At 36.6% G+C, this 17,159-nt stretch overlaps 1 protein-coding gene across 8 annotated transcripts in view; it reads left to right on the forward strand.

Annotated features, from left to right (window-relative positions):
• VPS13B (vacuolar protein sorting 13 homolog B) overlaps positions 1-17,159 on the forward strand; it is a 604,787-nt gene that overhangs the window by 17,075 nt on the left and 570,553 nt on the right. For all 8 annotated transcript variants that reach the window (XR_013814943.1, XM_079796380.1, XM_079796377.1 and 5 more), the window contains 3 exons: positions 2,557-2,677; positions 9,057-9,224; positions 14,899-15,080. Coding sequence is in view for 7 of the 8 variants with exons in the window: in XM_079796380.1 (XP_079652506.1) it covers positions 2,557-2,677; positions 9,057-9,224; positions 14,899-15,080 (471 nt within the window). In the remaining variant the exon portion in view is untranslated. The remainder of the gene's footprint in view (positions 1-2,556; positions 2,678-9,056; positions 9,225-14,898; positions 15,081-17,159) is intronic.

The following is a 17,159-nucleotide window of genomic DNA, read 5'->3' on the forward strand; positions in this document are numbered from 1 at the left end:
GAGAGGACAGAGGTGACTGTCTCTAAGAACGTTGTAGCAGTCTATTTCCCAGTCCCTTACACTCTGTTTCAGGTGCTTTTGGTGACTTGAGCTGCCAAATGATACTTAGTCCTTTGCTTGCCAAGTTTGGTGCCACAAGGTGGAAGAGCATAAAGCACATTACTTCTTGGTTCCACTTTTCAGTTTCTCCTTCTTCAGCTCTTGCATTTTAACCTCTGTCTTTTTTTAAACAAGGACTTGGAATGATTCATTCACTTGTTTTAAGTTTTGTCCTCAGTCTTTTTCATACCATTGTGAATCTGGGAGTTGACGGTTTTCAAGTTTTAATTGACTAGCCCTATGAGGGCTGAGGTGAAAAGTATGCTACATGATTCCATGACCTGTCAGTATGAAAGCAATGGATCTATGTACATACAGTGTTGGACACATTTTTCTTGTGTTAGGAACTTTTGTAAGGAAATGACATTGTTGCTTGTTTCATGAGGAGCAAAGGGGTAGTATTTTCAGAACTAGCTAGGTGATCCTCAAGAGAAAACATTCTTTTGCTATGAAATATGTTTACCATACATTTTGGAAAAATTGCCACCTAAATAAGGAAAATATAATTGTGCCCGGCTGGTGGGGCTTAGTGGTTGAGCATCAACTTATGAACCAGGAAGTCATGGTTTTATTCCTGGTCAGGCACATGGCCAGGTTGTGGGCTCGAGCCCCAGTAGGGGGCATGCAGGAGGCAGCTGATGGATGATTCTCTCTCATTATTGATGTTTTTATCTCTTTCTCCCTCTCTTTTCCTGTCTGAAATCAATAAAAATATATTTAAAACAAAAAAGAGAAAGACGTAATTGTAATGTGTTTGGGGTTAAATATTATCTCAAAACATTTTAGCTAGTGTATTTGAGAACAGAGATTCTTTTATTAGGATTAGAGCCTTTCAGTGAAGTAAAATGTGTAATAGTCCAACATGATGCATACTGGTTAAAAGCTGATGAACTCAAACTAATGATGGAAGTAATTCTAGATATTTTTCTTTTGTTTCTTTTCTTTTTTTTTTTTTTTTTTGGTGCTAATCCTAATGCCAGGGTATTTTTTCATTGATTTATTTTTTATTTTTTTAGAGATAGTGGAAGGTAGGGTGGAAGGAAGGGAGGGAGGGAGAGAAAGAAAGATAGATAGATAGGTAGATATATATAGAGATATATCAATTGGTTGCCTCCTGTACATATCCTGACCAAGGCCAGGGACCCAACCTGTCCTTGACCAGGAATTGAATCTGAGACCTTTTGGTGGCAGGCTGATGCTCTAGCCACTGGACCACGCTGGCCAGGGCAATAATTTCTGTTTTAATAGTAAATATTGTAATTCTTGTTTGCTTTATTTTTTATTTAATTTAGTTGGGTCAGGATTGAATGGAAGCTGACTTATAATTGAAATAAAATGTAATTGAAATGAAAACAAGTTCAAGTTATCCAAAGTATTATTTTCTAATTATACTCTATAATTATTTTCTAATTATACATGATTTTCTATCCATAGTTGAGAAATAAGTGTTTACACATTTGGTAATGTTTGTTTCATAGTATATATTTTTATGAGTGCCGTGATTTATGCTAATTTTTAAAGTACACTGAAATTTCAGGTTTATTATAAATTTGTTTAGAAAAGTTACTTAGTTTGTTTTTCTTTTGAATAATAAAAGCGTGTAGTTTGTAGGGAAGCTTTATTCATTGTATCTTTTTTTTAGCTATTTGAAAACTCATATTTAGCCCATGTTCTCTACCATATTTTTGCTACTAATAATTTTTGAAAAATAAAAATGACTTGTTCTTTCTTTTGCTTTAAAATGTTTGTCATCTTGTGCATGCCAGATTTATTAGACTGCCGTAGTTTTTAGTGCATTTTGGCTGGAATGTTTATTATGACATCACTGTAATCTATATACAGTATGTGATTTCAGATGGTTTCAGTGTTAAATATTTTTATAATTATGCTAGTTTTGGCAGTTCACTTGGAATTTTTTCACATCTCTTTAATGAACATGTTTTACTTCTGGGCTTTTGAGACAACCATATGTTTCAAAAATTAATAGTGTGCTTTTAATGTTAACGTTGTGCAGAAGTGTATGACTGCAGACATTTTTAAGGATGTAAGTTGAACTAAAAGTAATTACAGCAAAGTTTTATTCATAGTAGTAGTCTTTTAGTATTTAGAGTCTATAACATCCCCCAAAATAACAGAAGATGTCATTGTAAAGATTGAATGGTGAAGTTGTTTTATGGAATGAAACATTGTGAAGTTTGCTTTGTATTAACTTAAAATGAATATAATTACATGCGAAATTTTATTTTCGTTTATGATAGTAAATATTTTACTTTTTGATTGTATTGAAATTGCAAACACATTTTTTCTTCTGCTAATATATCGCTAACATTTGAAGCTATACTATCATGTAAAAGATTAATATTTTATTATTGTATCATTTTCTTAGTATGGTATCAAATAAGAATTTTTGTTTTCTAACGGAGGTCTTATTTGCTGCTTTCTTTAAAATCAATATAGGATGACCATGAAAGCTGTGGTTCTAATTCTACCAACCCTAGTACTACTGAGAATACAAAATCATCAGTAAAACCTCGAAGAATTCAGCAGGCTGCTCCCACAGATCCTGATTTGCCACCAGGTAACTTCTAATGGGCTTGATAAAGCCAAAATTTCACCTATTATTAATTGTTGTAACTCTGTAGAATTCACACTTTCAGTATTCTTTAGTGCTATGAAATATTTAGACTGTATGTGCATGTGCATTTGTTGCATGAATTTAGAACAGGTTGAGTCCAGAGCCCTTAGGAATGTCTTTCATTCAAATTTTGAATCTCTTTTGCAGTAGGTTGTTCCTTAAGCTTCTTTTTTATGTCCTCTCCTTGAAAAAACTTGCCTCTGATTTCCCACACATAGTATTTTTGTCCTCCTGGCTTCTTGATAAACAGAGGAAAGACACTAGATTGTTTTGAGTTTCTAGAAACTATAAAATTCACTAACAGAGACACAGAGGTTTTTAATTGGGAGAGACCATCTGTTCTATTTTCTGAAAAATTTATTTACCTGGGACAGTAGTGACTTTTAAAAGTTCCTTGATAAATATTTAATGAAGAAAAACACACTGATCATTACATGTTAGTTCTGTGGCCAAAGTGCATTGCTATCTTTTTACAGTTAGGAATTGTTTATCAGTTACTTCTTTTTTATTTTATTTATCAGTCACTTCTATTTTCTGAGATGTAGGTGACATTGGTATACACTTGCTCTCTGTGCCAAAGGTTTGAAGGCTTTCTGCTTGTTTTAACCTAGTTAATTTTTGACAGTCTTCTGGCGCCATTTGCTTTACCTCAGAGGCTGGAATTAGGTACACAATTTCATAGCCCTCCTCCCTCAAATGTATGTTCTAAGTTACATTTGAATTGAACATTTTTAACTAGTGTTATAGTGATGTTAACACTGATGCTCTGTATTCTTCAGAACTCTGTATCTAAAAGGCCTCAGTAATCTCTCTGGCTTTAGAATAAATTGCTATAGTTGGAGAAGGTGCCCGAAGATATTTTATTACTGAACATTTCTAATTCTGCTTAGAGTAGTGTGGTGGTTTTGGAGTTTTCTAAAATTTTTCTTGCTAATTAACTCCTTGGGAAAAACTCCTGGTGTTTTAAATTAACCTGTAAATTAAATTAAACTGTAGCTTGTTCTTATTTATTAATTGGGTAACCTTTTTACCCTTCCAAATTTCTAATTACATATACCCCTAAACTTATTCTACCAGCTCATTTTATAATATGCAAAGAATAATCCTGGCAAAGAATAATCAGTTTTAGGCTTAACATTTGAGTCTCATTACATTTTGTTTCCTTCCCCTTCCCCTTCCCCTTCCCCTTCCCCTTCCCCTTCCCCTTCCCCTTCCCCTTCCCCTTCCCCTCCCCCTTCCCCTTCCCCTTCCCCTTTCCCATTGCTTTTCTTTTGTTAATCCTCACCTGAGAATATTTTTTCCATTGATTTTTAGAGAGAGTGGAAAGGAGGGGGAGAGAGAGAGATAGATATAGATAGATAGAGAGACACATCAATTGGTTGCCTTCCATCCTCCCCCCCCCCCCCCCCCCACTGGAGATGGGTATCAAACCTGCAACCCAGGTATGTGCCCTGGACTGGGAATTGAACCTGCAACCTTCTGTTGCGAGGGCCATAGCTCTACCCATTGAGAATACCCGCCAAGGCACATTTTTCTTCTTCTAAGAAATGACTTGTTTAAGAAAAATTTAATGCTTTTGTCAATTGTGAATTTCACAGATAACAACCTTCTATGGGCTAACTTGCATGTACTCAAAATAGGTTCCAGATTTTTAATGATTCTTTTTAGAGCCTGTATTAGAATTTATACTGATATCCAGAATTGGGAGAAGGGGTCTATTTTAGGAGCATAAAACATAAAAACATAAACGTAACATAAAACATCCTATTTTAGTGGTATAAAGCAGAGCTGTGTTCTACCTGAACTACTTGAGGTAGCTTTTGGATTAACATGTGCTTTTCTGCCTTACCTAATAGAAGGACTCATATCCTCTTTTATGCTGACATAAATCACAGTTAAGAAGTTGCTTTAGGAAGTAACTGAACTTCTTGGGCAATTACTGGGAGGCAAAGCAGCTAAACTTAATCTTGCCAAAGGGGAAAAAGAAGGGATAATTTGAGAATCCAGTTGGATAATGGTAAATCATTTTATTTCAAGGTTAAGTCATATGGTTATTTGAGGACTCATTTCTGGTAACCTTATCCTGCCCAGGAACTAATTTTCTTTCATAGTAGAGGTGAATTCTTGCTCTCAGAATTTTCTAGAGCAAAGTTATTTTTTTCAGTATCTGTGTTTACTATTTTAGAGTTTGAACATTTGCATTAATCCAGAGATGCTTATTGAAAAAAGTTTTGGTGTTGCCAATAGTTGTTTTACACCCCTGAAGGTTGAGTGACTTTCTAATCGGAAAAGACTATGAGTCAATATATAATCTTTTCTTTGCAAGCTCTATTCTTGATATCTAGAACAGTCTTTTTCAGATTATGATTTCTGACCAATTAGTGTATTATGAAAACATTTAGTGGGTCATGGTGTGAATTAAAAAATATGTGGCATAGAATAGAAAACCTGGTAGCATACATCATGCAGTACAGGGCAGTAATATTTCAAGAAACGTTTGCATATGTGTGCGCTTGTGCTGGGTAATGATGTAATATTTCTTATGTGAGGGGTCAAAAGAGTTTGAATCTGACTGGTTTGAAGCAGACAATTTTCTTTCAGTTAATAATATATAAGCCAAGACCTTGAGTTATTACTAATAATAACAGTTTTGAGTTTTGAACTTAGCATATCCTGTAAGATATGCTGACAGTTAGTATTTAGAGACAAATTTTAAGGTTATATCATTTATTTATTCATTTATGCATCTTTCCTCAGTATTCTCTAAACTTTATATCTCTGTAAAGTGATACTACTTCTAAGATAGGTACTTGGATTACTGTAGCTTCCTTAGGACTAAGTTATTTGAGCTATTAAAGAGATGGTGTAGCCCTAGCTGGTTTGGCTCAGCGGATAGAGCGTCAGCTTGTGGATTGAAGGGTCCCAGGTTCGATTCCGGTCAAGGGCACATGACCAGTTTGCAGGAGGCAGCCAATCAATGATTCTCTCTCATCATTGATGTTTCTTTCTATCTCTCCCTTTCCCTTCCTATCTGAAATCAATAAAAATATATTAAAAAATAAAAGAGATGGTGTATAATTTATTCCATTGTACAGTCACTGTTACTTTGTCCTTGCATTTTTAATAAGGAAACTTAAATAATCTTCTGTAGATGTAGTTCTTTTTAGATACTGGGTTCTTTTATTTTGGTGAATTTCCCTATTCAACTCAACTTTATCAGTATTACGAGAAACTGAGGAAAAATATTTAAAAAATAGATGAAAAATCCATCTGCAGGGAGTGTTCTATCATTGAAACACAAACCAGAAAGAATATATGCACCCCTATGTTCATAGCAGCGTTATTTACAACTAGAGGCCCAAATGCACAAAGTTTCGTGCAAGAATCGGCCTTCCTTCCCCTGGCTGCTGGCACCACCTTTGCTCCGGCCGGAGCTGCCTTTTTGCTCTGGCCTGGAGCCGCCTTTCTACCTTCCCATGCTACCCAGAGGCCTGGAGCGGCTGGGCGGTGTGGAACGCCTGTGTTGTCACCTCCGGCCGCTCGGCGCCTGAGTATGCAAATTAACCCGCCGATTTTTTGTTGGGTTAATTTGCATACTCACTCCTGATTGGCTGGTGGGCATTGCAAAGGTACAGTTAATTTGCATCTTACTCTTTTATTAGTGTAGATAGCTAAGATTTGGAAACAGTCCAAGTGCCCATAAGTAGATGAGTGCATAAAAAACTGTATAACATTTACACAATGGAATACTATGCAGCTATGAAAAAGAAGGATCTCTTACCCTTTGAGAAAACATGGAGGGACCTGGAGAGTATTATGTTAAGTGAAATAAGCCTGTCAGAGAAAGACAAATATCCCATGATCTCACTTTTTGTGGAATCTAATGAACAAAACAAACTGACAAAATAGATCCAGAGACATGGATGGAAGCATGCAACAGACTGAAGATTCTCAGAGGGAACGGTAGGAAGGGATTAACCAAAGAATTTATATGCATATATGCAAAGCCCATGGACTCAGGCAATAGTTCTGTGAAGGCCTGGGGAAGTAGAAGGAGTAAGGAGGAGGGGGTCAATGGGGGAAAAATGGGACATTTGTAATACTTCCAACAATAAAAATAAATTAAAAAATAAATTTATAGTAGTATTATGTTTCTATTACTTTGCATTATACATTTTCTCCAGTTGTTTTAGAGTTAATTTTTTTTGTTTTAAAGATAGTACACCCTTAAGCAGTTTTTATGAATTCCCTACTGATGACAGGTTTTTCAGAAATTTGAAAACCAATATTCTCTGCTTCTTAGTAACAGGATATTTATCTTTACTTTTAACATCTGTGTTGTGTAGTAATAGCATGGGGGAATATACAAAGGTGTGTAAGGGTAGGTTTACAGTTGTGAGTACATGAAAGAGTTTATTCTTAAATTATTATTTATTAATTATTGTATTACAATTATAAATCTACTTATAAATCTATTTTTGCCTATCCCTGTATATTCTAAGGTTAAAAATTTTGATATTTAAAATTTATTTTGGAAGCTTAATTTGTTAAGCATTATTTTAGTATCTACTCTCATAAAACAGTATTTGCTACCTTAAATTTATTGATATTTTGTATGTTAGTTTTATAGCATATGTTAATTGGCACTCTGAAAGCTGCTAATAGTTTCTATGTCTAGAAAAACTTGAACTTAATGGTCTTACAATCCTTTCCCTTTTGTATCTTTTAGGAAGGAATGAGGGAGTTGGTTTTTGCAAACATGTTATGGTTGAATAGATTTAATAAGCTTTCTCCCAGTAGGTGATAACAATATCAGTTGCTGAAATAAGTTGATTCTTTTTTGTCCATTAAAGTTCTGGTTTAAAGAATACAAACAGTTCTTTCATGAGATAGCTAATATTTTAATTAGTTTTCATTATGTTTATTTTATTTATATTTTCAATTAAATTCCTCAATAATATATCTGTGTTCACTTTTATTGTTTGAGAAACTTCGAGAGAAACTTCTGAGATTATGGAGTATCCCACAGTAGCATGAAATTAAAAGAGAAAATTTGGACATTCTAGGCAAGCTCTGGAGAAAAAGAATGTTCACTAGTTACACTTTTATTATTTTGAGTTTTGTATAAAAACAATTATTTCTGACTCTCTTATTTCTCTGTTTTCATTATATTTGTATCCATTCTGTTTCCTTTCTTTTTCCTATCTTCTTTGTTGTATTCTTTTTCTTCTTTAATTCTGTCTATATTTTCTTTCTCATTCATATTCTCTCCCCTACCCTGTTTCAGTATTATATATTAGTAAGTGGCAGTAGTTAAATCCATTGTGATAGTTATGTTTCTCCTATTTTCCTTCCTCCAGGCCTAACTTTTTAATATTCTTCTGGCTATTTAAAGTAGGAATAGAAGATCATAGCAGGTTAGAGAAGAAGCTTAAAGCTATTTTCTTAAATATATATTTTTATTGATTTCAGAGAGGAAGTGAGAGGGGGAGAGAGATAGAAACATCAATGATGAGAAAGAATCATTGATCGGCTGCCTCCTGCACACCCCACACTGGGAATCGTCCCCACAACCTGGGCATATGCCCTTGACCGGAATTGAACCCAGGGTCCTTCAGTTTGCAGGCTGACGCTCTATCCACTGAGCCAAACCAGCTAGGGCTTAAAGCTGTTCTTTTAATACTAGTGGCCTGGTGCACGTGTCCCTCAGCCTGGCCTGCACCCTCTCGCAATCTGGGACCGCTGGCTCCTAATCGCTCACCTGCCTGGCAGCCCGATCGCCCCTAACCACTCTGTCTGCCGGCCTGCTCGCCCTCAACTGCTCCCCCCCCTCCCCCGCCGACCTGATCGCCCCCAAATGCCCTCCCCGGCCGGTCTCCTGGAAGGTCTCCCGGTCTAATTAGCATATTACCCTTTTATTAGTATAGATATTGTGTAATCAGCATATAGTGACACTAGTGACACAGTTTCATTTGGGAAAATGTTTGATAAAGTAGGCAGAAACTAAAGTACTGTAGTATAGGATAATCACTGAATGGGATGTAGTGTTATGTTATTAAAAGGTTTCTGGTAAATGTGGTTTCTCTTACTATATGAATACGTTATTATATAGAACTTCTCTGTAATAGTGTTTGTTTGGCTGTATCTTCTGTTTATTAGCGTGTTACTTTGATAAACCTGTGTACCTATCTAAATGTTAGTTTCTTCTTTGCAAAATATGCTAAGCTTACCCACCTTTTATGTACATTATGCTCAATATTTAAGAAATAATTATTTATTGACTTATTGTGGCTAATTGCATTCTTTTTTTCCTGTATTATAGGTTATGTACAGAGTCTGATTAGACGAGTTGTAAATAATGTAAACATTGTTATAAATAATCTCATACTGAAATATGTTGAAGATGATATTGTTCTTTCAGTCAACATAACTTCTGCAGAATGCTATACAGTAGGTGAATTATGGGATCGTGCATTCATGGATATTTCTGGTGAGTAAATACTATCAAGAATACTATAGATTCTCCATTATTGAAACCATTTTCTTAGATTCTAAACCTTTCTTGGGCCAACTGGCTCTTAGATAAATCTAAGGAAAACTTTATGCCTTCAAATTGGGAAAATGTACATATATAAAATCTAACATGCAATTAGAAGAGGTTAATAGAGCCTTAGCTTAAGAAATCCCAGACCTTAAGAAAATATTTTTAGTTTTTATTTTTTCTTAGCTGTAACATGCTTATTTCAAAGGTGATGTATAATATTTTACAATGCTGTGGATTATAGCAATGAAAACTGAATAATATTAAGTTAAAATTTTTAATGTTTTTGACGGAGGAAAGAGAGTATGTTGCTTTCATATTGGTAATGGCAAACAATATATCTGAATGATTTATGTTTTAGGTTTCTATATTCTAGAGTACATATGGGATTTTTGGGTATTCCTGAAACCTCCTTAAACTATTAACATACTTCACTCTCCTGCTTATCTTAAAATATCTAAGTAATAATACAGTCTTAATCACTACCATTTATTTATTACTATTTTATTATATTCTACTAGAAACCCGTTGCACGAAGTTTCGTGCAATAGACTTTCACCTGGCTGCCGGCAGCAGTTTTCCGCCAGCACCAGTTTTCCTCTGGCCACCTGCCGATCAGAGCGCCTCCCGCCAGCGCGATCGGCTACCCCGGGAGGAACTCCGATCCGGGAGGCGCTCCGATCGGCGGGTGGCCAGAGGAAAACTGGTGCTGGTGGAAAACTGCTGCCAGCAGCCACGCAATCGGCCACCACCAGTGTCTTCCGCCGGCCCCATGGGTCCTTCCGCAGCGTTGGCCTAACGGCCGGTGGGAGGAGCGGGAGTCGGGGACTCGCGAGTCCCCGCCCCCCGCTCCTACCGCCAGCCAATTGGCCACCCTGAGTCCCGCCCCCCGCGCCTCCAGCCGGCCCAATCGTGGGCGTAGCGGAGTGATGCAATTTGCATATTGCCTTTTTATTATGTAGGATATGCTAGGCACTGTATTAAGATCAAAACTATAGTTGTGAAGAAAATAGACACTGCTTATTAGTTTTATCAGGAGAGATGTTAATCAAATAACATTTGTTGATATATGATATATGTTCTGTTAGAGTAAGAAATGTATATTTTGGAAAATATTTTAAGGAGAATATTGTGAGCTCCTTTTATCTGTGACTTGCCATGCTATGTATTTGCTAAATATCCTGGCACTAATACTCAAGAATAAACTCAAAATGGATTAAAGGTTTACATGTAAGTTGCAAAACCATAAACATACTAGAAGAAAACATAGTAAAATGTCAGACATGTCTCTTAGCAATATTTTTGCAGATATAGTTCCTTGGGCAAGGCAAACAAAGGAACCAATAGACAAATGGGACATCAATCTAAAAAACTTTGTGCAGAATAAAAGAAACCAGCTACAAAATGTGAAGGGAGCCCACTGAATGAATGGGAGAACATATTTGCCAATGATACATCTGAAAAGCGGTTAACCAACAATGAGGTATCACCTCACACATGTCAGAATTGCTATCATCCATAAATTAACAAGCAAGTTCTGGCAAGGATGTAGAGAAAAGGGAACCCTTGTGCACTGTTGATGGGAATGAAGACGGGTGCAGCCACTGTGGAAAACAGTATGGTGTTTTCTCAAAAAGTTAAAGATTTTTAAATAAAATTAAAAATTTTGACCCAGTAATCCCACTTCTGGGAATATATCCCAAGAAACTCGAACCACTAATTTGAAAAAATATATGCACTCTTGCCCTGCTGGTGTAGCTCAATGGATTGAGCATCGTCCCATGGACCAAGAGGTCTCGGGTTTGATTACCAGTGAGGGCACATGCCCAGGTTGCAGGCTAGATCCCCAGTAGAGGGTGTGCAACAGGCAGCTGATTCATGTGCCTCTCTCATTGATGTTTCTATCTGTCTCCTCCCTTCCTCTTTTAATTCAATAAAAATATTTTTAAAAAATGCACTCTTATGTGCATTGCAGTGTTATTTACAATAGCTAAGATCTGGAAACAGCTCAAGTGCCCATTAGTAGATGAGTGGATAAAAAAGCTGTGATCCATTTACACAATGGAATACTATTTGGCCATAATAAAAAGGAAATCTTGCCTTTTGTGACAGCATGGAAGGACCTGGAAATTATGCTAAGTGAAATAAGCCAGTCAGAGAAAGACAAATACCATATGATTTTACTTATATGTGGAATTGAATGAACAAAGTAAACTGATGAACAAAATAGAAACAGGCTCGTAGATACAGAGAACAGACTGACAGCTGTCAGAGGGGAGGGACTCTGGGGGACTGGATGAAAGAAGGCGAAGGGATTAAGCAAAAAACATACATACATAATACTTAGGGACAGACAACAGTGTGGTGATAGCCAGAGGGAAAGGGGTGTAGGGGTAGCTGGAGGTGAGCAAAAGGGGAGAAAATCAGGATGGAAAGAGGCTTTGTTCAGGGCCATGGACATATGATGCTCTGTGCAGAAGATGTTTTGTTGAGTTGTACACTTGAAATCTGATTGGTTTTGTGAGCCAATGTCACACCAATAAATTCAATTAAAAAGTACCAAAACCCCAAAACTATGAAATTGTACACTGTATGTATCAGCAGTATATTTCAATAGGAATTACGCTTTAATAAAGCTTTGAAAATGACTCCACATTAGAAAAAAGAAAATTTACAAAAAATAAGAAAACGAAAGTGCTGGCACTAAAGTTAGTCTGCCTGCATTTGAATCCTGGCTCTCCCACTTGGTGCTAGATGTATGACCTTGGGTGATTTAGTTTGCTTCTATTTTTCAATTTTGTCATTTGTAAAATGAGGATAAAAAGGAGCTTCTTTATAGAATTATTTTATTAAATACATTAATGTACTGAAAGAACTTATGAAAGTATCCTGTACGTAATTGCTCAGAAAGGGAGCTGCTATTATTATTTCCATTTATTTTCTCTCATTCTCATAACAACTCCATAAAGTAATGATACCCTTTTGTAACTGAAACGCAGGTTTGGCTGCCTACCACGAGGGAAGAGGTTTATTTGGGTGCTGGGACCTGGCAGAATGGTGGACTCCTGCCTCAAAGACCATCTCTTATAGGGATAGGGAGGGGAGGGCTTTTTTTTTTCTGTTCAATTATCTTGCTAACTTTTGGCGTGCTGGGCCCTGTGAATTCATCATTTTAACTTTTGGCACTCTTGGGTTCTGTTCCGTCATCTTTCTAGCTTTTGATGTGCTTGCCCTCTTTCTAGCTTTTAACTGCTCAGGCTCTGTCCATTCATCTTTTTAGCTTTTGGCACACCCAGTGTAAGAACCTACCCCTGTGCCATGTTGGCCATTGGGGAAGACTCCCTGACTGTCTATTGTAACACTTTCTTATTCATTTAGTCATATATTCATTTGCTCGTTTTAAGTCCTAGATAAAGGATAGGAAAGTGAAATTAAGTCTCAAGATTATTTGACTTGCCTAGTTAAGGCACACAACTAACAATGAACAAAATTGGAGTACAGTTTCATTTTTATGTGTTCTCCAAGCTTTAGTTTTCACATTTTAAAAATCAAGAATAATCCTGATTTCACAGCTCTGTTGTGAAGCATAAAGAGTGTATACAAACGCCCAACCAAGTCTTTGGTTTCTGTATATAATATCAGTAACTAAGTAATTTAATAATATACTATGTAAAATGAGATAATATGGTGAATTTGTGTATTTTTTTAAAAGATAAGATTGAAATTTATTTGCTAATAAAACTTTACTGTTTCCACACATGTGCATACTCTTTAGTTTTTCCTTCTTAAAAAATTAAATTCAAAAAAAGATAAGGAAATTAAAGGTTGAATTACTTAGAGGTTGCCAGGATATACTCAAAAGTATTGTTACCAAATAATGGGCTAAAGCATACATATTTTAAATTAAAGCATATTTTATTGTTTTGAACATTTCCATGGCCATAGCATGGAGTAGCTAACTTAAAATCATTGACCAAGTAGACTTGGGCCAGATATTTACCTAGGAATTGCTTATTAGGAATAAAACCACCGATTTGCTAAAGGTTTCATTTTCTAGTTTGGTATTTTACCAGTAATTGTTTCATTTTTATTGCCTTAAATAAAACCTTGGCACTGTTATTGGTAATTTCTTCATTAGTTATTATCTAGAGCAGTTCTAGTCCATAATTTTTATGATGATGGATATATTTTATATCTTTATGATCCAGTCTTGTACCCACCCAGTATCAACATGTTTCTGTTGAGCACTTGAAATGTGACTAGTGCAACCAAGGACCTGAAATTTTATTTTCATATAATTATAATTAATTCACATATAAATTTATAAATAGCCATGTATCAGTGGTTGCTACCATATTGGAGAGTGCAGGTTTAGATCATAGCTTCAAGTTTTTTAGTGTAAAATAAATATTAAATGAGTGACTACTACTAAATGGTTTCTCAGGAATTTTATTTTATTCCTAGAGGCCTGATGCACGAAATTCGTGCAAGAGTAGGCCTTTTTCCCCCCGGCTGCTGGCACTGGCTTCCCTCTAGCACCTGGGACCCAGGCTTCCCCTTGCAGCCCTGGCTTCGTCCGGAAGGTCATCTGGTGTAATTAGGATATTACGCTTTTATTATTATAGATTATTATAGATTAGAAGCCTAGCGCACGAAATCGTGTGGCCCCTCCCACCCACGTGGCCTCGCTGTGCTTGCAGCCCCGCCCATCCGTGTGCACCTTGCCGCGCTCACAGCCCCACCCACCCGGGCCTGTCTTTGGTCATTACAGCGTTAGGACCACAGCTCTACACACACACACACACACACACACACACACACACACACACGCACACACACACACACACCACACACACACACCTATATATGTGTGTGTGTGTGTGTGTGTGTGTGTGTGTGTGTGTGTGGGTGTGTGTGTGTGTATAAAATTTAATATCTCATTGCAGATAGCAAAATATAATGAAATTTTCCACTTTTGTCTTAAATTTTTAGGTTAGGTATCAAGCAAATTGGGGATAAGCTACTTCATTTCTTTGGTGGTCTCTATTTTTTATACAGAAAAGGAGGATTTTTGTGCCTATTTTATAAAGTTGTTGGAAGATTTAAATGATATAATAAATGAGATGTTCTTTACATAGGTTCTCGTATCATATATTTAATGCTCTATTAATCTTATTTGCATTACTACTTGTACTAATCCTACATAATAAAATGGTAATATGTAAATTACCATCACTCTGCTACGCCCACGATTGGGCCAGCAGGAGGCGCAGGGGGCGGGACTCAGGGTGGCCGGGGTAGCTGATTGGGCCAGCAGGACGCTGCCTCCGCAGCGCCGGAGGCTTTTGAAAGGCCTGGGGCACCGGCGGACAGCCAGCCAGGTCCCCCGCGATCAAAGGCCAAAGCGGGGGACCTGGCCGGCTGTCTGCTCCGGCGCAAGGCCTTTCGAAAGCCTCCGCAGCGCCGGAGGCTTTCGGAAGGCCTGGGGCACCGGCGGACAGCCAGCCCGCTGGTGCACCAGGTGCATGATTAAATCATGCACTGGGCCTCTAGTAAATAATAGTTGCCTTTTTTCTGTTAACCATTTTTTATTTTACTTAAAATGTTTTTCTTTTCTTTTTAGCCACTGATCTGGTGCTGAGAAAAGTTATCAACTTTTCAGACTGTACAGTTTGTCTTGATAAACGGAATGCTAGTGGCAAAATAGAGTTTTACCAGGATCCTTTGTTATACAAATGTTCCTTCAGAACTCGACTGCATTTTACTTATGATAACCTAAATTCCAAGATGCCGTCTGTTATTAAAGTAGGTGTTTCTTTTTCTGGTATTGATTTGCATGTCTCTAGTTTCTTCATTGGCTCCTGTGCATGCTAATTATTATTAAAAAACAAGAAATTAACCTCATAAATGTATATGCCATTTATTTTAACACCATTTATTTTTATACAAAAGTTTTAGTTACATTTGTAAGTTCTATTTTATATTATATACTATATTATGTTTATAACATTTTGCATTATGTGTTCTAGGAGAGCTACTTGGGGACCTATTTTTTTTGTGTGTGTGTGGGACTTTAGTTTCCTTTTTACTTTGTCCAGCTGCTTATTAGTGTTTTTTTCTTCAAGTAGTTCAAGGAGATCATATAAAAAAGTATTTTTATGCCCACAGTGGACTGATTATCAATCTATATTTAAATTGTTATAATTTGTTTAGCATGGCCGGGTGACTGTAGTTATTGTCTCTTCTTTTTCTTCCATAAATTTATAAGGCTTGATTTGCTAACCTGATATCTAATTGGTTCAGGAAATATTAGCTTTTGACCTCTGGTTTCAAAATATAATTAAAATCTCAGAGTATGGGAATTTTTCAGGTAAAGTCTTTTGATACATGTGAAAATTTGTTGTTCTCCAAGGAATTGGTATGATTATCAATGTGTATAGTCTCAAGTGTAAATCTTTTGTTCTTTGATTACGTAACTGTTTTCTAAACCTCCATCTATTTATGTATCTTAGAAAAAAATTCCCAAAGTGACTTGTGATATTGATAACGAAGTTTTAATGCGAAATGAGTTTTTATTATTGAATTAGTGACCTGGTGTGTGAAATTGTGCAGCGCCCCCACCCACCTGCCGCCTCGCCTTGATACCCTTAACCTCTCCACCCAGAGCTTGAGTGTGCCTGGCCCCGCCCCCAACCCCTCTGGCCTTCTCTTGCCGCTTCAAGCCCCGCCCTTGGCCCTGCAAGTCACCTCTGGCTGGTCCCGCCTCCTCTGGGCATCTCCCCACTTCCGTCTCCGGAGCAACGTGGTGGCTCTGCCCCTCGTGAGGGCATCATGACCATTAGCATATTAGCTCTTTATTATATAGGATTACATGCCTCTGAATACTACAATTTTGTAATGGAAAAGTAAGCCCTAAGTCTGAACACTGGTATTGACTGCTGTGCTTGTTCGGGTGTGGCTGCATAAAGTATTATTTTTACATTAAAAAAACATATAAAACTTTTGATTTTATGTAGCTCTCTGATACTTAAATTTATACATGATATCCACCTGATTTTCTTTGGTAGTGCTCAGTCATGAGTGTTTTTCTCCCTGCCCCCCGCCGCCCCCTCCCCACCCCACTGTGTATAGTGGTTTGATTAAATTCTGTTACTTTTCCCTTCTATTTTTGAATTAGCTTCTTTGGCAAAGATAACCATGGAAGAATATTAATTCAATAGTATTGCTACTTCTGTCTCAGGATAATGGGCTTACTTTCCATCTTTAGTCTTGAACCTGCTAGTAAGTTGGAGAATGTTAAGGTGGATCCAAGATATATTTTGCAAACAAGTAATGGATACATGGAAGCCTTCCTATGTAAAATTATCTTATTGATCATTAGTACAAATTTAATTGTATGTTCTAGGATGTAGCTAAATTAGAGGAAAGTAAAATAAATGAACTTGAGGAAAACTTAGTGTTGGAATTTAAGTAAGTTTGTGTTCTCAAAATTGGCATTTTATTATACAACACTCCTTAATATAAATAAGCTTGTTGATAGCTGTTTTTTGACTTTGGTAATCACTAAATATAAGATAACATATTATGCTCAACTGAAATAAAAGTTTGAGTTCTTTCTATTAAGACTATGTATTGTGATGTAAGATTTACCATTTTGAATTAGACCCGTCAGTCCTCCAACTTCTAGTCCTAAGAAATATGGACTTGGTTGAACCTCATTGTTCACCTCAAAGAAGGATTTCCCAAAATGTTCCAAATGCCCTAATTATTTGTGAAACTCTCTCATGTTTGTTTGTTTAAGTGTTTTTTGAGTTTATTTATATTTTGGGTAAGCTTTTTATGATTTTTCTATCTTTTGAGAGAGATATTTTATAAGGGTACATT

The sequence above is a fragment of the Cnephaeus nilssonii genome (genome assembly GCF_951640355.1).
Source record: "Cnephaeus nilssonii genome assembly, chromosome: 18".
In the NCBI taxonomy this organism is placed as follows: Eukaryota; Metazoa; Chordata; class Mammalia; order Chiroptera; family Vespertilionidae; genus Cnephaeus; species Cnephaeus nilssonii.